The sequence below is a fragment of the Talpa occidentalis genome, unplaced genomic scaffold, assembly GCF_014898055.3.
Source record: "Talpa occidentalis isolate TD23 unplaced genomic scaffold, MPIMG_talOcc4v2.1 talOcc4.10, whole genome shotgun sequence".
Taxonomy (NCBI): Eukaryota; Metazoa; Chordata; class Mammalia; order Eulipotyphla; family Talpidae; genus Talpa; species Talpa occidentalis.
In genome coordinates this window covers 106,130,986-106,150,205 of record NW_023600993.1, presented here as the reverse complement: position 1 = coordinate 106,150,205, position 19,220 = coordinate 106,130,986, and the positions used below count along the sequence as shown (strand labels likewise).

The following is a 19,220-nucleotide window of genomic DNA, read 5'->3' as shown; positions in this document are numbered from 1 at the left end:
ACAGGGGTGTGGGAGCAGCTCCTGTCACCGCCCAGGAGCTGGGGCGGGCGGGACCCCGGGTGGCGTCCCCAGGACCGCCCGGCCCTAGGCCGCAGAGGGTGGAGCTCTGAGCCCCGAGCCTGCCCCAGCGCCTGGACACCCCAGCCCCCTCGCCGACAGGCCTCCCTCCTGCGGCAGGCAGGCAGCAGCGGGGCCGTAGAGGGGCCGCCGGCCATGGACAGCTTCCTGGAGGCGCTCAACAGGCTAAAGGACACGCACGAGGCCGAGGTGCTGGGTGAGCAACCCCCCTCCAGCCGGCCCCCGATGTCTCCTCCACATCCCTCTGACAGGCGCCCTGACCCGGCCCGGCCCCTCTAGACGCCCACCCGCACCCCCCCCCAGCCCCCCCTCCCGACCAGGAGCAGCGCCCTCTGCTGCCCATGCTCCCACTCTGGCCTCGCTGCCCCGTCCGCCCGAGCGCCCAAAGGCCCGAGGCTTCCTGGGGACCCAGAGGGCCCAGGCCAGACGCAGAGGGCGAGGACGCCTGCCGGGTCCCCCAAGAGCCCGCTTTACTGCAGCACCGGGCCCCCCGTCAGCCCCTCCTGGGACACGTGCGGGGGGCCCTCCAGGCTAACATCAGAACCGGGCCCGGGAGAGCGACGCAGTCCAGCCGGGGCCCCAGGCGGCCAGGACGGACCAGGCCGGGGCGGCCTCTGGATGCAGTGAGGGGAGCCGGGCTGGAAGGGGGCACAGGGGTGCAGGCTCCCTGCTGCGGGGGGCGGCGGGCTGGGCTGACCGCCCCTTCCCGGCCCCCAGGCCTGCAGAACAAGCTCCTGGAGCTGAACTCAGAGAGGTGCCGGTGAGTCGGGGCCGCCTGCCCGCGGCCCAGCGTGCGGGACGTGGAAGGGAAGCCGGGCTCGGGGGTGGCGTGGGTCCAGCCTGCTGTCGCGCCTGGAGGAACCGGCAGCGCGGGGCGTGACCCCAGCCCGCCCGGGCGCCCCCGGAACTGGCAATGGGAACACTGCTTGGGAGGGCTGGGGCTGGGGGTGCTCCCTGCTCCCCGCACAGAGAGGGGACTCTGGGATCCCAGGCACAGGCGGTGGACAGTCCCCAGGGGTCAGGGGCAACTCCCATTTGGGGTACGGGGTCAAGCAGGCACAACTACCACCCTCAGGGCCCTGCTGGTGGGCGCGGGGGGCGGGCCACGGCCCGGGAGCGCAGGGCCCACCCGGCTGTGCCCGCAGGGACGCCCAGAGGGTGGGTGAGCTCTGCGCCAAGAACCAGCAGCTCAGGGAGCAGCAGAAGGTGCTGAAGGAGAACCTGCGTGTGCTGGAAAACAGGTGAGGCCTGGCCGCCCGCCCCACCCGGGGGCACCCACAGGGCTCACAGGTAGAGCCTGGGGCACACCGGTCCCCAGACGGGGCTCCCGGAGCAGGGGCAGCGGCGCCCCCCAGGGCCCTCCCAAACTGTGGGCACGGGCGGGGCGCGGGGTGCAGCTGGGGGGCACGAGGGCGCAGCCCGCTCAGCACACACCCCCCCAGGCTGCGGGCCGGCCTGTGCGACCGCTGCCTGGTCACCCAGGAGCTGGCCAGGAAGAAGCAGCAGGAGTTCGAGACCTCGCTCCTCCAGAGCCTGCGGCACCTCTTTGTCCTCAGTGAGCTGGGCCCCGGCGGGGCACAGGGGGACCAGTGGGACACCCCACGGCCGGTCACTCAGTCACAAGGGTTCTGCGAGGGGGGACAGCCCCGGGCCCAGGGAAGCGTCACACTGGGGCCCGTCACTTCTCACCCTTCCAGCTGTGCGGCGGGTGCTGGGGGGCCGGTGGGGGCAGGCCCAGGGGCCAGGGGGCCGCTAACCAGAGCCCCTTCGCAGCCAACGAGATGAACCGGCTGCAGGAGGAGAACGGGGCCTTGAAGGAGGAGGTGAAGCGACTTCGGGGCGCGGGGTGAGCGGTCGGGGTATGGGGTGAGTGGTCGGGGTGTGGGGTGAGCAGTCGCCGCCACAGACACCTGCACTAGGGGGCAGGCACCGGGGCGGGGGGGTTGTGGGCATCTCCACAGCAGACCTCGTGGCCGAGAGCTCAGGAGCCCCAGGGAGCAGCCGGGGACCCCAGCACTGCCACCCTCACCCCGTTTTTGCCTCCATCTCTCCGAGACAGGCCCAACCCCCCGGGTAGGGAGCGTGTCCCGAACCCCCCCTCGCCCCTGCTGCTCCCCTCCCCGGGCGCCTGGAAGGGCGTCACCGAGAAGCTGCCGGGAGGCCAGGAGGAGGCTCAGGACCACCCCCCAGGTGCAGGCCCTTGGGGGGGCGACGGGGCCAGGAGAGGCCTGGGGTCTGAGGAGCCCCTCCGGGCTGAGCCCCCCACAAGCGCCTCCCACACCCCTGCCTCTCCTCCCGCAGAAGAGTCGGCGCTGCCCGGGGCGTCTCCCACGGCCAGGACCTCCCCCAGCGCGGGCCTGCCTGAGCCTCGGGCTGCGGATGCGGTGAGGGCGGCGGAGAGCCTGGAGGAGCGCGGGCGGGCGGGGCAGGGGCAGCCGCCGGTGCGGGCGTGGGGGGCGCCGCTGACCCGTGTCCCCACAGAGCCCCCAGCGCATCTCCAACCAGCTGCACGGGACCGTTGCCCTGGTCCGGCCCGGCTCCTGGGCCTGCCCCGCCGACCGGGGCTCCAGCGATGGGACGCCCCCACTGCCGCCCGCCAGGAGCACCCCCTCTTCGCCCCGCCTCGAGCACAGCCTCCCCCTGGACAGGTGGGGCCGCACACGCCTCGGGCAGCCTCAGTGCTTCAGGTCTGGCTGGCCTCCACTGGCCAGGCTTGCGGGAAGGGCCAGTCCCCCCAGGAGCCCCCCAGCCCCTGGGTCCCACCCTGGGACCTTCCCGCACAGTCCCCGGGCAGCCAGAGGGTGGCCCCTGGGGCGGAGGGAGATGCTTGCCTGCGAGGGTCTGGGTGCCGGCTGCCCTCAGGGCTTGGCCTGCAGAGTGGGGGGCCTGCCTGCCCTCGACACCTTAGCTCCCTAGGCCTGGGTGCTTCCCTGGGAAGTGGGTGACAAGAGCTTCCCCCCACAGCTTCCTGCGGGCCTCCCAGTCCCCCGCTGGGGCCTCCGAATCCCTGAAGCGCTCCGTCCAGGCCAACCACCTCTGCCTCTTGAATTGCCACCTGTCCCTGAAGCTTCGGAGCCCCCACAGCAGCCCTGGGGCCCCAGCCTCAGCCCCCAGGGGTCCCCGGGGCCTGGGCCTGAAGGCCAGGGAGACGGAGGCCTGGGAGGAGCCCACAGGCCCCCAGGTGGACAGGCGAGACCCACGGCTAGAGGGGCCGCTGCACCTGCTCCTGGCCCAGCAGCTGCGGGAGCAGCTGGGCAGCGCCAGGCTGAGGGGCCCGCCCACACCAGGAGGGACGCCGCCCTCCCCGCCCACTGGCTCCGACTCAGAGGGCCCCAAGGGGCAGGGGGCCAGGATAGGCCTGCGCAGCCCCAGGGGAGAGGAGGCCACAGGGGACTATATCCCAGACAAGCCCCTGGACCTCTCGGAGTGGGGCCGGGGCCGGGATGCCCCCAAGCCGACTGTCAGGCCGGGGTCGCGCACCCCCGCAGCTCATGCTCCCAGCCCCAAGCCCCTCCTGGGAGGCGAGCCACCCGCCCTGACGCGCAGCCCCTGGGCACTCAGCGGTGGCGCCCAGGGAGCCAGGGCGCCGGAGCCGGAGGAGCCGCCCGCTGCCAAGGTGAGGGCCAGCCCAGGTCATGGGCCCCGCCCCAGCCCACCAGCCCCACACAGGCCAGCAGCCAGCTGGGCGCTCTGCCCTCTGCCCACAGGCCGGGGCTCAGGAGGGAGGGGCTGGGGCCAGCCAGAGGAGACTGCTGGGCGGTGGCCCCGGCGGGGCAGGCGGGGTTGAGGGGGGCAGGCCTCCAAGGCGCACTCAGCCGCTTACTTGCTCCTCCCAGGACCCCACATATGCCCTCCCGGCGCCCCGCCCCAGCCTGCCTTCCCCAGGTGGGCCTGGAGGTGAGACCAGAAGGAGGCCAAGGCCGTCCCCCCACCCCCAGGGCCCCGAGGCTGATGGCCCCCCAGGTGAGGACAGGCCCCAGGAAGGGCACCCCAGTGGGGGAGGTGGCCCTGGGGAGGCGGGCCGCCTCTTGCAGATGCGGGGTGGGCTGGGGCCAGGAGGCGCTTCCGAGCTGAGCACAGCCAGAGGCAGCGGGGGCGCTGCAGGCCCCGCAGTCTCCCCTCCTGCCGGGCTTGCTGGACTCTGACCACCAGCCTGGCCTGACCTGCCTCCCCCCCCCACACCGTGTTCTGCAGAGCCCTGTGAAGCTGATGGCCAGTGGCTGGACTCCTACACTTCGGACAGTGAGGTGGGTCCCGGGCAGGCCACGCTGCCAGGTGCCGAGGCGGGGGGTGGGGGGAACCTCACTCTGACCCCATTGCCTTCTGCCCAGGTGGGCCTGAGCCCCCCGCGGAGCCTGCTAGGGGAGGAGCCCAGGTGCTTCTGTGGCCAGGAGCGTGGGCCGGGCCAGCAGCGGAAGAGGAAGTGGGCCTCAGAGCCCTGGACTGCAGGTACTGGGGGGGAGGGAGAGGTCGGTGCAGCACCCAGGCCCCACCCCGCCTTTCTGCCCGCTTGAGGACTGGAACCCAGAAACCAGGTCCCAAAGGGAGCCGGGGTAACCTCGTCAGGCCCATCGACCTAAGCCCGGTTTTGCACCTGCACACCCCCAAGAGGGCCAGGCCCAGACACCTGAGCTTCACGGCATGAAGCTGGGGCCTCTCCATCACCTGGGAGGGGCGTCCTGGCCACAGCAGCCCTGCGCCCTGCGTGCCACCCCCACCTCTCTCCCGGTCCCACCCAGGAAGGTGCAGCAACGGAGGTGTGGCGTGCCCCCTCCCTGCTGGGGGATCTAAGGGAAGCTCCCAGCTGTGCAAAGCTTGACCTGGGACAGCATCCCTGGTCCCACAGGAGCAGCGAACCCGGGCGGGAGATGGTGCCTCCCCACTTCCAGCCGCGGACACCAGGGTGTGGGCGGGCCCCTCAGCCTGACGCTGCCCAGCTGCTCCCGCAGCTCAGGCCAGGCCCGCAGGTGCCTGGGAACCTCTGCTCCCCGAGCTGACAGTGGGTGCCACCTGATGTGGCCCAGGGCACGGTGGGCAGGGGCCCCCACACTGCCCAGTGGCCAGGAGGCACCCCCTTGTTAGCTCGGGAGCCACGAGGGGTGGGCACACCTGTCCTAGGTGCCACTTCCTCCTGGGTGGCCTGAGAAGCTATCCTGGGAATGTGGTCAGCTGGGGGCAGGTTGCCTCCCTTCCCGTCACCGAGCCCAGCCCCTCAGCCCCCTGGCAGGGCAGGGCTCCCCAGCAGGTGTGCGCGCACGGTAGTCAGGGGCCAGCGGCCAGCCTGCCACGTGCCAGGACACCGTCCACCCTGTATCTGGTGCCCTGAGAGGCGGCATTCGGTGTTTCCTGGGTGGGGAAACTGAGTCGCAGACGGGAGAGGTACCTTGCCCGCGATTCCTGCCGGTACAGGGGTCAGGATTCCAACCGGAAGCAGAGCTGGTCCTGGGGCCCCTCACAGTCGTTTCCTGCCAGCGTCCCAGGGTCAGACGCCCTCCCCAGAGGCCCAGCCCCGGGCACCCGTGGAGGTACCACCAGCGTCTCAGGCCTCTGAGAGGGTCTCCCCCAAGCCCAGGCTGTCATGAATGCCCGGCCTGCTGCCAGGCAGAGAGCAGGATGGGACAGGCGTCCTGGGGCCCGCGGCTGGCAGAGGGCCCGCCCTTCCACCAACTCCCCACGCTCACCCTGCACTTGGGCCACCTGCTCCGGTGTCCACCGCTGTCCGGAGAAAGCTGACCCCACCAGGCGGGCCCACCAGGCCTGGGTGAGGACACGCTGCCCGGCTCTGCGCCGCCCCCTGACCGACCCCGGCATGCTTCCCGCAGCCTCTGAGAAGCCGCGCCCCGGGAGGAGGAACCCCAGGGAGCCCCCAGCAGGGGACCGGGGGCCCAGGAGCCCAAGGGAGCCTGTGGACGGCAGCCACTCACTGGACAGCAGCAGCTGCGAGGAGGCCTAGCGGGCCAGTGGGACCCCACGTCCAAGCCAGCAGCAGCCTCAGTGGGGTCAGGAAGGCCGAGGGGGCCTCCGATGGCCTCCGGACCCTCCCACTCCATGTATCTCTGCAGTGGCCGCTGCCCAGCCGCCCCCTCACCCCAGCACCTGCTTCCTGTTGCGGACTGGGGGTCCGGAAGGCGGGGTACCCGCCGTGCACAGGCAGCGCCCTCGGCCCCTGGCGGCCCAGCTCCTGGGCCCGCTTCCTTCCCTGACAGGTGCAGAGGCCGGGCGGCGGTCTCGGGCGCCCCCTCGTGGATCCACAAACTGGTGCAGGTCGGTGAGGGCTCAAGGAGGCTGCGGTGGGCCCTCAGCGGGGACCCCGGCGCAGGAGAACGAAGGTGTAAGGAAGGTTGGCATGTGCGACTGGCAGCGCCGGTCAGCCTGCCCGCGCCCGTGGGACACATGACTTCAGGGGCTCCCGACTGCATCCGGAGCCGGAGGTCGCTCCCTGGGGGCTGGCGTGGGACACTGGGGGGCAAGATCAGAGACGAGCCCCCGCCCAGGGCCGCCCTCCCCACCACCGAGTCCCAGGTCCTGCTTCACCACTGCCCACTGGACAGCCAGGCCTCCGCCTCAGCACGGGGCGCTCTGCTCCCCAGGGCGCTGACACTCTGGGGGGTCTCAGCGCCTCCCAGGAGGGGCGTCCCGCACCCACGCCGCAGGGCCTTGGGGACAGGCGGGGGCCGAGCTCGAAGCCGCTCCCGGGGCCAGGAGGCCTGGAAGCCGCTCCCCGGTCGGGGGCGGGAGGCGGGGCTGAGAGCCCGGAGGGAAGCCCGGGGGGCGCGCGGCCAGGTCTCCCTGTCGGGAAAAGCGGCTTTTTCTGAAATCAAATCAAATAAAACCCGAATCCCGTTCACACCCGGTCCAGGCCAGGGCTGGCGCGGGATACCGTGCGGCCTGCGGGGCCAATTTGGAAGGGCAGAGGGAAAGGCGGGGCCTGGGCGCGGGGTGCGCCTGAGGGGGCACGAGGGCGAGGGGTGACGGCCCACAGGGGTGCGGGTCACTCGGGGACCCCGAGGGCCGCCAGCTGCCTTCATGCGTTCACGCCCGGTCCTCCCTCCGCGCCCCCCCCCGCCCGGGACCCGCGGAGGGCCTGGGGGACACCAGCGCCGCCCCGGGTGGGCTCCCCACGCGCCCCCGGCCCGACCGCAGCCCATCCCGCACCCCTGAGGCCGCGGGCCCAAGGCAGCCCCGAAGGCGGCACGCGGGGGCGCGACCCGCCCCGAGACGCAGAGGCGGCCGGCTCCGGGGCGGGACACGAGGACCGGAGCGGCCCTGCGGGCAGGGAGGGAGCGCGGGGCCCGTCTCGCCCTCGCCGATGCGGCAGGCCAGGCGCGGGCGCCCCGGCTCCCGCGCGGGGACGCGAACCCGCGCGCAGGCCGGGCCCGGCCCCGGGGCCCGCTCGCTCCCTCGGGCGCGCCGGAACGGCCGCGGGGCCCGCGCGCCCCCGGAGCCGGCCAATGGGCGCGCGCGCCGGCCCGGCATTTGCATGCGGGCGCGCCGCGGCCAATGAGCGGCGGGCGCGGGCGCGTGCGCGCGGCGGGCGGCGGCGGCGGCGGGCGGCCGGCGCGCTCAGTCGAGGATGGCCGCGGCCGCGGCGGGCGGAGCCCCGGGCCCTGCCCCCGGCCCCGGCCCCGGCCCCGGCCCCGCGCCCGCCCGCGCCCCGCCGCCCGCCCGGAGGCGCGGGGACTCGCGGCGCCGCCAGGCCGCGCTCTTCTTCCTCAGCAACATCTCGCTGGACGGGCGGCCCCCGAGCGCCGGCCCCGGCGGCGAGAAGCCCCCGCCGCCGCCGCCCGCCGAGGCCCGCGCGCCGCCCGCGCCGCCCGCCCGCCCGCCCCCCGCGCCGCCCGCGCCGCCCGCGCCCGCCGGCCCGCCCGCCCGCGCCGCGCCGCCCCAGGGCCTGCTCAGCCCCGCGCCCGCCGGCCTCGGGCTCGGCCTCGGGCTCGGCCTGGACGGGCAGCGCCAGAGGTGAGTGGGCGCGGGCGGCGGGGGGGCGGGGCCCCCACCCGGGCGCCCCTGGGCGCGGGGCCCCTCGCGCTCTGCCCGCCCCCGAGGCCGGGGTGCCGGCCCCTCGGTCGGCGCCGCCCCGGCCCTGGACACACCCCCTGCCCAGCGCTTTCCAGGCCAGGCACTGGGCTCAGGCAGCCCTCACCACCCTCACCGCCCTCACCACCCGCACTTCCCCGAGGGGCTTCTGTGGCCAGGGCCGCCCCGCGCCCTGGCCTCAGGCCCCGGCCCACCCACCTGGACTCCCGGTCTTGCTCCCCTTATCTCCAGGCCCGCCCCTGTCCCCTTGGCGCCCAGCAGCCCTGCCTCATTCCACTTCCAGGCGCCCCAAGCTCTGCCCCCCAGTCTGTTGCCCCCACCCCAGAGCACTGGCCAGGGTCACCTTGCCTCCTGGGCCCTTCCATGACCTGGGGCGCCTCCACCCGCCTGCCGCCTCGGCCTGGGGTGATTTGGGCTCCGAGCCAGGATGGACAGCACCTCATGGTCCCCCCTCAAGGCCACAGCGCCTGGCCACCCAGCGCCTGGCCACCCACCGCCTGAGGCCTACCCTGCAGGGGGGGGGTGCAGGGGCTCTGAGCGGGAGTCCCATGGGATCCCCGGGTTCCAGAGGGGACGGGTCTTGCCTGGAGGGCATCCAGGCCACACTGCCCAAGGCCTACCATGCCCCCAGCCTGGGCAGGCTGAGGTGCTGGGTGTTGGCTGGGGTCCAAAGCAAGGCGCCTTGTCAAGCCCTCCAGGGTGCACCCCGAGTCCAGCCATCCCACCAGCTCTGTGGGCTGCCCCGCCGAGGCCCGCCCTCTGCGCACACCGCACGGCCCGGCCCCTCAGCCAATGGGGCACAGGGCTCTGTTGGCACCAAATGCAGTCCCACGGCCCAGCCCGACCCCCTGCGGGCCTGAGCGGGAGAAGGCGCAGCAGGACGGGGCACCAGCTCCCTGGGCTGCGCTTGGGCCTCCTGCTCCAGCTCAAGCACCCAGGTTGGAGTCTGGAGGTGGTGACCCCAGAGGCCTCGGAGCCAGCCCCGGCCCACGTTGGGCCACCCATGGGACGCGGGTGTTTCTGCTTTGCCAGGCCGGGACTCGGCCGATGGGGTCAGGCCAGGCCCCCACTTGCACCCCCTGGCTGCGGAGCTCTAGATGCCTGCAGGGGGGCCACAGAGGGCACTTGGGGCTCCCGGCTCCCCTTACAAAGCAGAGGAAGCTGGCACCGCATCGGCAGCCGTGTCTCCCGCGGACTCCCCTTCCCACCAGCGCCTGTCAGCGTGGCCCTGCCGTGTGCAGCGCCGAGAGCGGACTCGCACTGGGTGCAGAGACCGGGGTAGCCTCCGCCCCACTTAACATGGGGTGGCTGGAGAGCGGGTTACCTCTGCTGCGCTCGGGACGGGCTTGGGGAAGTCTGACAGAGCCAGGAGGCAGAGTCGGGAGCCGGCAGAGGCCAGTGCCAGGCCGCGAGGACCAGGTGGGCTCTGGGGAGTGGGGTGCTGGCACTGCAGGGCCTCCAGCGTGAGGTCCCCTCATGCAGGTGCTCCGGGGAGCCTCAGGCGTCGCCTGGGCAATTACCCGAGGAAATAAGCCTGAGAGCCGGGCAGCTCCGGGCAGAGCTGGACTCCCTCTGCCCGTCCCCACCGAGGCTGCGCTGGCGCCAGAGCCGCCTTCCTTGGGCTCCGGGACGTCCCCACTCTCTGTTCACCCTGCCCGACCCCTCGCCCCAGCCGACCCCCTCTGGCCGGCCTGGCTTTGCTCACTTCAAACAGAAAACAAAAAAAAAAGAAACAATTCTAGTTGCTTCCACAGCTCCTGTTTCTTTTTTTTTTAAGATTGATTTATTTATGCATACAAGAGCCGGGGTGCAGGCCAGAGGTGCGGGGGTGAGAGGACTCACCGGAGACAGCGGGGAGCAGAACAGGCAGACTGACCGAAGCCCACTGCGGAGGGGAGCAGCGGGCGGACAGGAGGGGTCTGCACGCCATGTGGGCATCTCCCTGGCCGGGGATTGAACCGGCACTGCAGCGGCTGCGGACAGCTTCATAGGTTGTGTCTTAACCCCTTGCGGCACCGGGGAGGCCCCAAGCTCCAGTTTCCTTTGTCGTGTGGAGAACTCACTGAGCGAGCAGGAAAGGACTCAGGTCAAGGATAGTCTCAGAACTCCCGCCCCCGGCTGTGTTCCGGGCAGCTGCCGGGCCTCTCTGCTACCAGCACGGGCGCAGTGTGGGGCTACACCCTGCAGGCAGGGCCTGGGCAGCACGGTCCAGGGGCTCTTTGTACCTCCTCCAGGCGCATGGCCAGCGGGGCTGCCGGGCCAGAGCGTGGCGGGCCAGGGCTTGACCAGCAGCAGCCGGAAGCCCGAGGGCCAGGGCTGGGCTTCCCCTGTGGCCTCCCTGCAGGCGTGCTGCACGCAGCGTGCCTATGCGCACCCCTTTTTATAAGACAGGTCTACTGAGCCCCGTCACCTCTCCAGACGTCACTGTCTCCTGGACGCCCACTCTGAGGCCTTCCTACAGGCAGCATTGCGGCGTGTGCAGGGGCAGCTGCGCCGTGCGCCCCAGGCCACAAACCCAGGCGCTCCCGGGGTATGGCTGCTGTGCGGCCAGGCTGAGGCCCCACTCCCAGAAGCCTCTGGCCCAGGCCCGCCCACAGCGGGCCCAGCCTGCTCAACGGCATCTTCAGAGGTCCACTGAGTCTGGCGTCTGCCTGCAGGCTGTGCTTGTGAGGCCTGGAAAGTTCCAGAGGCCCGGTGGGAGGGTGTGGGTGCAGCCGAGTCAGGGGAGTGCCCTGGAAGACCAGCCCCGAAGCCCTCTATGGCTGCCCCGGGCCAGCACACTCCCTGCGGAGATGGCGTGTACGGCTTGGGGGTGGGCCATGCTGAGTGAGGACACGGGGCCTGCCCGCAGCACCGCAGGCTGGCTCCTGTGGGGACCTGCTGTCCACACCCCCCTGCGCCGGGCCGTGCTGGAGCCGCTGGGTCCCCGCTATGGCGGGCTCCCCGGAATATTGGCGGAGGCCGGGGCCCATGGGCCATGGGGGAGGACGCGCTCCTCCGCTGGGAACACGGCCCGGGAGGCAGTGGGCGCAGCACAGGGAGGAAGAACTGAATGAGAATGTTCTGGTCTTGGGACAGCCCTGCTGGGCCAGGGCTCGAGGAAGCTCTGGGACAAGGGTCCCCTTGGGAGCGCACCCCAACTCTCCCATGTCCTTCACAGAAGACGCGTCGCCTCCCAGCGCTGCTCCCTGGAGCTCCTGGAAGACCCTGTGGGCTGCGCCTCTGTCCAAAGGTGAGTCAGGCCCAGCCCTGGCCCGCGCGCCCGGGGCAGGACAGGAGTGACGCCCTTGTCCTTGCAGGACCAAACCCATCTCTGGGTCCCCTCGGCACAAGGGCCTGAAGAAGACCCACTTCATCAAGAACATGCGGCAGTACGACACGAGGAGCAGCCGGTGGGCATCCCCCCGCTCCCGTGGCTGCCCCTCCAAAGGACCCCAGGCCCTCCCCCACCACCCGTGGCTCCGCGTCTTCCCGAGTCCCCAACCTCCTGGACACCCTGGAGTACAACCCCAACCTCCTGGTCTTCCCGGGCGCCTCTCCGCACCCCCCATGGCAGTGCCCTGCCCGGCCAGAAAAGAGCAGGAGCTGGGGTGGCCAGACCACTGTCGTGCCCTGATCTCACGCGTGCCCCCCGCCCTGGCCCATGTGCCCCCAGGATCGTGCTGATCTGCGCGAAGCGCTCGCTGTGCGCGGCCTTCTCGGTCCTGCCCTACGGCGACGGCCTGCGGGTCAGGTGAGCTCGGGCGTCGGGGGGCCCGACAGGGGCGCCTCCTGTCCACTCAGCGGAGGCTCCTGTGGAAGCTTCTGGGCCCGATGCCCCCAGGGCCTGGTTCTTGGGAGGGCAGGCTTAGCCCTGCCTTTGCTGAGCTGCCTGAATGCAGTGGGGCGCGCCCGGGGCCCGCACGGGCAGTCTCGGCGGGACTCTGGCGAGGAGGCGGCCACCGGTGGGGAAGCCTGTGGCTGCGGCCAGCTGTGGGGACGCCCGCTGGCGGGGCCTGCACCCAGCCGGTCGAGTGTGACAGGGCAGAGGGCGCGGGCTGGGGGGACCGCGGGGCACGGGTCAGCGGCCACCGCCCCTGGGCTGGGCAGGAAGCAAGAGGAGACCCCTCCCCCGTCCTGCGCCCGCAGTGACCTCAGGGTGGACAGCCAGAAGCAGAGGCACCCGTCCGGGGGCGTCGCTGTGCCCTCCGAGATGGTCTTCGAGCTGGAAGGCGTGGAGCTGGGGGCCGACGGGAAGGTAATGGCGCTCCGCCCGGGGTACGGGGCGCACCCGAGGGCGGGGGTGGACGGCCCGGAGCTGCTCATCCTGAGCACATCAGCTGGATGGCCCAGCAGGGCGGGGTGGGGGGAGAGGGCGCGGGCAGGACCACCAACCAGCGGCGGGCGCGGCTGCCTCGCAGGTGGTGTCCTACGCCAGGTTCCTGTACCCAACCAATGCCCTGGTGGTGCACAAGCCCGACGGCCACGGCCCGCCCGCCCCGCCCCGGCCCAGCGCCACCCGCACCCTGCCGGGCTCCAGACACAAGCCTGCCTCCGCCAAGCCGGTGCCAGCGAGCTCAGAACTAGGTAGCCCCACACCCTGCCGGGCACGGGACCGGGTGGGCCCTTAGGCCCTAGCTGGGCCGGTGACCACTCTGGCCTGGCCAGGGACACTGAGTGGCCTCCACTGAGGAGCCCCACTTGAGTCTGAGGGCAGACAGCCTGGGCCTGGGGGGTTGCGGTGTGGAGGGGGGACTCCCTGAAAGCAGCGGGGAAGCCAGCCACAGGTGGCTCCAGGGAAGGGGCCTCCTCCCATCCTCAGCGGGGAGGGGCTGCAGGGCCAGGGCCCTTGGACCGGGAGCCCCAGGCCTGTGTTCTACACCCTGCCCTCGGCCCCTGCTGCTCCCCGGGCACCATAGAGCGCGGGTGGGCCTGGGCGGGCAGAGCCAGTCGACCGGGGCTGGCGGAGCAGCACTGCTGTCTGCTTGCAGGGAGCGACGGGGACACCCTGGAGTACAACCCCAACCTCCTGGACGACCCGCAGTGGCCCTGCGGCAAGCACAAGAGGGTGCTCATCTTCGCGTCCTACATGGTAGGGAGCGCCCGCCAGACGCCCTCCCACAGCGGCCCGGGCTCCGGAGCCAGCGGCCAGTCACCAAGAGCAGCGCCGGCCACCCCTGAGGCCCGCGCACCGCTCCCACGGCATGCACGGCCCCAGGCTGCCGCGCCCACCCTGCACCCTTCTCTTGCAGACCACGGTCATTGAGTACGTGAAGCCCTCGGACCTCAAGAAGGACATGAACGAGACCTTCCGCGAGAAGTTCCCGCACATCAAGCTGACGCTGAGCAAGATCAGGAGGTAAGGAAGGGTGAGCCACCCCTCCGCCACAGGCCCTGGACCCGGTGCCCGCGTGGCCCCTCCCAGCCCATTCTGCACAGGTCAGTAGCAGCAGCGCTGCCTCCCCCGCGGCCCCATCACTGGAGCGGGGTCTGAGGCCTGCTGGGGGTGCAGAGGCCCAGCGAGGGGCAGGTGAGGCCCGACCCCTCTGCTGCCGCCCTCCTGGCCCCACCCTGCGTGTGCTGGAGGCGGGCCCAGCCCCAGCTCTGGCTTCCCGTGAACCCGCAGCCTGAAGCGGGAGATGCGCAACCTGTCAGAGGAGTGCAGCCTGGAGCCCGCGGCCGTGTCCCTGGCCTACGTCTACTTCGAGAAGCTGGTCCTGCAGGGCAAGCTCAACAAGCAGAACCGCAAGCTATGCGCGGGCGCCTGTGTGCTGCTGGGCGCCAAGATCAGCGGCGACCTCCGCAAGAGCGAGGTGAAGCAGCTCATCGATGTGAGTAGGAGCCGCCACCCCCTGGGCCAGGCCACCGCCCCCGCGCCCGCTGACCCCTCTCTCCTGCAGAAGCTGGAGGAGCGATTCCGATTCAACCGGCGGGACCTGATTGGCTTCGAGTTCACGGTGCTGGTGGCCCTGGAGCTCGCGCTGTATCTGCCCGAGAGCCAGGTGCTACCGCACTACCGGCGCCTCACGCAGCAGTCCTAGCGTGCCCTGCGCCTCCGGAGGATGCTGCTTCCAGCCTAGCGCGCCGGGGCGCCGCGAGAGCCGGGTTCCACGTGAATAAGTGCGGTTTTGGGGTCAGGGCCGCTGGCACCTCAGTATGGCATAAGCCTGGGGCAGGCCTGGAGCCTGAACTCCCCAGCCTGCCCCACTGGCCCAGGGCTGTCTGGGCGGCCACAGTGCTGAGTTGCAGAGTCGGTGTGGGGAAGCCTGGTGCCTGGCCCCGGGGCACTCAGATCTGTTCCTCCCAGTGCCACTGTGAGTCCTGCTCCTGCGCCGCCTTTGGCATTTCCAGGGCTGCCCCCGCCTCTCTCTGGACCACAGGCTGCACCTCAGGACAGTCATGGGGCTCCCGGCTCCATGCCAAGCAATATGCTGACCAAGAAAAACCACGTATTTAGTGTAGGTTGGGGTTTGGTTCTGCGCGGAAGCCTGGAAAGTGACTTGAAACCACAGACCCCAATAGGGAGGCTGTGGGCCCACCCCACCCCGCCCAAGCAGGGGTCTGTTCTGGCTGGCCCGGCACCCTGCGCCCCCCACACACAGGTCTTGGCCAAGCGTGTCCGCAGGCCTGCTCGTGTGGATCCCATGCCCAGGGCTCCAGCCTGCCAACCATCAGCGTCACTGGACAGAGAACCTGGACTTTTCATGGGTCGTGACCTCTGAAGGGACCACGCTGCACCCCTGCTGCGGTGACCAGAGACCCAGGGCAAGGCCCTGCATGCCAACCACGTGGGTGGTGCTTCAGCAGAGGCTGCTGCTACCCACCAGGGCGCCTGACCACCATCACCCCGGCCCGAGCCCCCAGGGGTGCAGGCCCTGCTGCTCACTCTGCCCATTATCACAGAGCCCATCCTCTCCCACGTGGTCCCTCTAACCCAGCGCAGGGACAGGATGGATGCCATCCCTGCTTGCAGCAGGGTGTTCTGGTTTACAGCTTAGCCCAAGGACAAGGTGCCCCCTGGGAGCTCACCTGCTTTAGAGCTTGATAGATGTGCTAATTTAAGTTTATTTATGTAGGAAGGTTTTGTTATTTGCCAAACTGGGGCTACCTTTTTGGTTTGAAGCCCCTCCCCCATCTCCTCTGTAGGCCCTCAAGAGCTACCCTGGGGGGTCATCACTGAAGCCAAATTTCAACCCACCCTTCCTACTCCAGCACAACCCAGACCCTGAGGTGGGGCCGCCCCCTCAGCACCTGGCGCCAGGGTGGGGCGTGAGCTGTGCCACAATCTGTTCCAAATGGTGTTACTGTATTTGTGCTTGAAAGTAAAACTTGGTTTTTGCAAGTTCGTAGGTTGTGTCTTTGCAGCTGACCCCCCATGTGCCCCATCCCTTTCCAGCTGACCCCCCCCACACACACACACACACACGTGCCCCAACCCTGCAGACCAGGCGCCGAGGCTCGGACAAGCTTTTTATTGTTTATTTATGACAATGCCTCATCAGTCAAAAGTTCCTGGGAAGAAAAAGAGCCGGGTTAGAGCCTCGTCCACGCGGGAGCGCGCGCCCCTCCGCGCCCGCCCGCCGCCCCCTTACTTGGACACGATGCCGTCCCCCTTGGCCAGCCGGAGAATGGAGTCGTCGGACTCGCCCTGGAGAAGCGCGTGGCGGTCAGGCCGGGGTCCCCTCGGGCGCCCGCGCCCCCGCCCCGCGAGCCGGACGGGCACTCACCATGCGGCGGATGGCCCCGCAGATGGCGTAGGTCTTGAACTGGCCGTTGAACCTGCCCGTCACCTTGTCCACCTCGGCCACGTTCATCTGGATGGACGCGTGGTCCTTGGCGCCGATAATGCGGTTGCTGGCGGAGCTGCGGGGGCGCGCGGTGAGCGGGGCGGCGGCGGGGCCGTGGGGCGTGGGGCGCGGGGCGGGGCGGGGGGGCCGTGGGGGCCGGGGCGCGGGGCGGCGGGGCCGTGGGGCGCGGGGCGGGGGGGCCGTGGGGGGCCGGGGCGGGGGGGCCGTGGGGGCCGGGGCGCGGGGCGGGGGGGCCGTGGGGGCCGGGGCGCGGGGGCCGTGGGGGCCGGGGCGCGGGGCGGGGGGGGCCGGGGGGGCGCGGGGGCCGGGGGCGCGGGCGGCGGGCGCTCACCATTTCCGCGGCACGTAGAGGTCCACGAACTCGCCGGCGTCGTTCTGCATGGTGAGGGCGTCTGCGGAGCCCCGCGCGCGCGTGAGGACCGGCCGCCCCGCCCGCCCGCGCCAGCCCGCCGCCCGCCGCCCGCCCGCGCCAGCCCGCCGCCCCCCGCCCGCGGTCCGCCGCCCGGCCCGCGCCGCCACCTGGTGCCTCCTCGTCGAGCGCGAGCGCAGAGAGGAAGCGCGGAGCGCCGGGGCCGCGGTGTGGGCGCGCGGGGCGGGGTCCGGGCGAGCGCTTCCGGGTCGCGGCGCCTGCGCGCCCCGCCCGGGAGTGACGCGCTTCCGCCCCGCGCCGGCCCCGCCCCGCCCCCGCGCCGGCCCCGCCCCCGCGCCGGCCCCGCCTCTCCGTCGGGCGGGGGCGGGGCGCGTCTGTCCGGCCCGGCCCGGCCGGCCGTGCGCGCGCGCTGCCCGCGAGGGGCCCGAGCCGCGGCCCCCGGGACCGAGGGCGTCAGCGACGGCCGCCCCGCGCCGCAGCCGGCGCTTCCCGGACGGCCCCCGCGGTGCCGCAGCCCCGGGACGCCGCGCGTGGGGCGGGCGCGGCCGCAGAGCGCGGTCGGGACGTGCCCGCGGCCGGGGACGGGGCGCGGGCCGGGCCCGGGGGCCCCGGGGGGCGGGGCCGGCGGCCCCCGGCGCGTCCCCGCGAGTCACCCCGCCCGACCCCGGGAGCGTGTCCGCTGCGCGCGGGGCCTCGCCCGAAGGGAGCCGCGCCGCCCCGAGCCGCTGCCCCCGCGCCTTGGGGGCCGAGGACCCCGACGCCCGCGGGGCGGGCCGGGGCGGGCGGGCGGGCCGGGCGTCTGAGGAAGCCGGGGTGGGCAGGGTCGGCCCGCGGCCGGCCGCGCGTGGGGAGTGCGCGCAGCCCCTCGCCCTGCGGGGACCCTGCGCCCTTCCCGGCGCCGCCGCAGTCCCGGTTCCCTGCACCGCGCCAGAGAGAGCGGCGGGGGGGGGGGGGGGGCCTCCCCCCCTGTTCGGGCCCCAGCCCCCCCCTCGAGCAACCCAGAGTCGGGGACACCCAACCCCCGCGACGTTTCTGGTCAAGACAAAAGCCCATCCCGGAACGCGCGGGGCTCGGGGCCTGGGGTCCCGGCCGCAGGGCGAGCTCGGGCCGCGGCAGCCCGGCGCCGGCTCCGCGTCCCGGTGGTGCTGCCGCCCCGACAAGAGCCCGTCGGCGGCGGGAGAAGCCGCGCGGGGCAGCCTGAGGCCGGCGTGGGCGCCCGCGGGGGCGCGGGTCGCTGAGGGCGCGCGCTGCGCCTCCCGCGTGGGATCAGCCGGGAGCCCATTCGGACGCCGGAGACTCGGTCCTCCGAGCCGGGCTGAGACAGTCCTCCGGGGAGCGCGTGACGGGAGTTTCACTTTGACAGTAACAGCCTGCGCCGGCTCTCGGCCGAGCAGCCAGAGCACTTCGGAGCCAGGCGACCCGGGGGACAGGCCCCAACCCGCAGCCCCACTGCAGGGCCGCAGGGCCCCGCGCCAAGTGCGGGTGTGGGCCCAGGGCGGGCCGGCCAGCGCCCGGGGAGGGGCCGCTTTCTTGCGGCAGCAGACCCTCGCCGGCCCTTACCCCAGAACTAGCTCAGAATGGGCCGCGGACCCAGGGGAGCCCTAAACCTGACAACCCGGAGAAAACGCAGGGCTCACGCTGAGGCCGCCAGGCTCAGCAGTGATTCCCTGATACGAGGCCAAGGCCCCAGCGGCGGAGTGAAGCTCTCGAGGGCCATGAACCGACTGCGGAGGACCCTGCAGAGGCAGCCTGAAGCAGCCACCCTGTGGCTCGGCCCGGCCAGCCTTGAGGCCTGGTGTCCCGCTGGGGACCGTCCCCACACCCGCCAGGCCTGTCCTGAAGACGCCCCCAGGGAGCTGGCCACAGGCCATGCGTCAGGCCCAGGAAGGCGGACGCCCCAATTCCACTCTCGAGGGCCCCAAGACTGGGCAGCAGCAGGGTTAGGGTTAGAGTTCAGATTTTTTTTTAGTTTTATTTTTGCGTAGAGCTGGGGTGCAGGCCAGAGGTGCAGGAGTGCGCGGGCTCCTCAGAGACAGAGTGGGGAGCAGAGCAGGCGGACCCACTGAGACACACGGCTGGGGGAGCGGGGGGAGACGGGAGAGGTGGCACCGCGTGAGAGTCCGCCTGGCCCGCCGGGATCAAACCCGCGCTGCGGAGGCTGCGGACAGCTCCACGGCACTGCGCTCAACCCGCTGCGCCCTGGGGAGGCCCCGAATGGTATCTTTTCTATGTGTATTTTACCACAATAAAAATAGTTTCAAGGGCTTCAGGACGCACATGCCCGCCTTAGGGTGGGGCGCGGGGAGCCCTGGGACCCCACCCTGGCCGGGTGGAATCAGCTCCTCTTTCAGAACCGCCGCTGCTTCCCCGCGCGCCACCTGCACTTTTCCCAGCGACCCCGGGGGGGCGGCCAAGAGCTGGGCCTGGCGCTGCAGGGGAGGACCCGCTGGCCCGCAGGCTCCCTGGACAGCCCCTGTCCCTTCTTGCTGAGCTTCCTGGGGGGTCTCTAGGTTAGGAAAGCGCCAGAGGCCGGGCGGGGAGAGGGAGGGCCGGGAGCAGCCGGCACCCTGCACGTCAGCACTGCGCGGTTTGCAGAGCGCGAGACAGGTGTGGGCCCCTCGGTCCTCACCCCGTCGCCCCCATCGCCACCCCACTCCACGGCACCCTCTCTGCTGTCTCACTGGCCCTGCGCTGGGGGCCCCGGAAGCTCACTGTCCCCCGCCAGGCGCGTGCGGCCCCTGTAGGGCTGCCCGGGCCGGTGACTGCACCTGCGTGCAGAGCCCTCTGCACTCCCGACGGCCCTCAGGCCCGCCTCGCAGCCAGGTGGGCTGAGGCCCCGCACCCTTCCGGGGGAGCCCCTCCCCTCCTGGGGAAGCTGCTTCTGGGTCAGGAGCGGCTCAGGCAGACCCAGTGCGGGGCGGGAACCGTGAGGACCAGGATGTCCTTCG

The 19,220-nt window shown here is 72.2% G+C and overlaps 3 protein-coding genes across 3 annotated transcripts; 2 read left to right on the top strand and 1 right to left on the bottom strand.

The window, feature by feature from the left end:
* The first annotated feature begins 213 nt into the window (after positions 1-213).
* Positions 214-6,031, top strand: RBBP8NL (RBBP8 N-terminal like). Its single transcript, XM_037501659.1, is given in 13 exon segments — positions 214-274; positions 796-838; positions 1,224-1,319; positions 1,521-1,633; positions 1,852-1,944; positions 2,134-2,268; positions 2,380-2,462; positions 2,560-2,726; positions 3,043-3,694; positions 3,915-3,975; positions 4,273-4,325; positions 4,410-4,527; positions 5,901-6,031. Coding segments are annotated over 13 exon segments (1,806 nt in total).
* Positions 6,032-7,651: 1,620 nt separating this feature from the next.
* Positions 7,652-15,507, top strand: CABLES2 (Cdk5 and Abl enzyme substrate 2). Its single transcript, XM_037501153.2, has 10 exons — positions 7,652-8,037; positions 11,276-11,347; positions 11,415-11,507; positions 11,771-11,848; positions 12,244-12,352; positions 12,516-12,681; positions 13,086-13,186; positions 13,347-13,453; positions 13,721-13,925; positions 13,995-15,507. Exons 1-10 carry the CDS (start codon positions 7,652-7,654, stop codon positions 14,133-14,135), a joined length of 1,458 nt encoding a protein of 485 aa, XP_037357050.1. The 3' UTR covers positions 14,136-15,507.
* A 16-nt stretch (positions 15,508-15,523) lies between these two features.
* On the bottom strand, positions 15,524-16,482 carry RPS21 (ribosomal protein S21). The gene is made up of 5 exons (XM_037501165.2): positions 16,422-16,482; positions 16,234-16,294; positions 15,822-15,957; positions 15,687-15,742; positions 15,524-15,606 (listed from the first exon to the last, which is right to left on the bottom strand). The coding sequence occupies exons 2-5, from the start codon at positions 16,281-16,283 to the stop codon at positions 15,597-15,599; spliced, it is 252 nt and encodes an 83-aa protein (XP_037357062.1). The 5' UTR covers positions 16,284-16,294; positions 16,422-16,482; the 3' UTR covers positions 15,524-15,596.
* Positions 16,483-19,220: the final 2,738 nt, after the last annotated feature.

Coding starts and splice junctions, on each gene's coding strand:
- CABLES2 (XM_037501153.2), top strand. CDS start 7,652: ATGGCCGCGGCCGCGGCGGGCGGAGCCCCGGGCCCTGCCCCCGGCCCC. Junction 11,508..11,770: donor TACGACACGAGGAGCAGCCG/GTGGGCATCCCC, acceptor ATGTGCCCCCAG/GATCGTGCTGATCTGCGCGA. Junction 13,926..13,994: donor AGGTGAAGCAGCTCATCGAT/GTGAGTAGGAGC, acceptor TCTCTCCTGCAG/AAGCTGGAGGAGCGATTCCG.
- RPS21 (XM_037501165.2), bottom strand. CDS start 16,283: ATGCAGAACGACGCCGGCGAGTTCGTGGACCTCTACGTGCCGCGGAAA. Junction 15,958..16,233: donor CTCTACGTGCCGCGGAAATG/GTGAGCGCCCGC, acceptor GCGCCCCCGCAG/CTCCGCCAGCAACCGCATTA. Junction 15,743..15,821: donor GCGGGGCCATCCGCCGCATG/GTGAGTGCCCGT, acceptor GCGCTTCTCCAG/GGCGAGTCCGACGACTCCAT.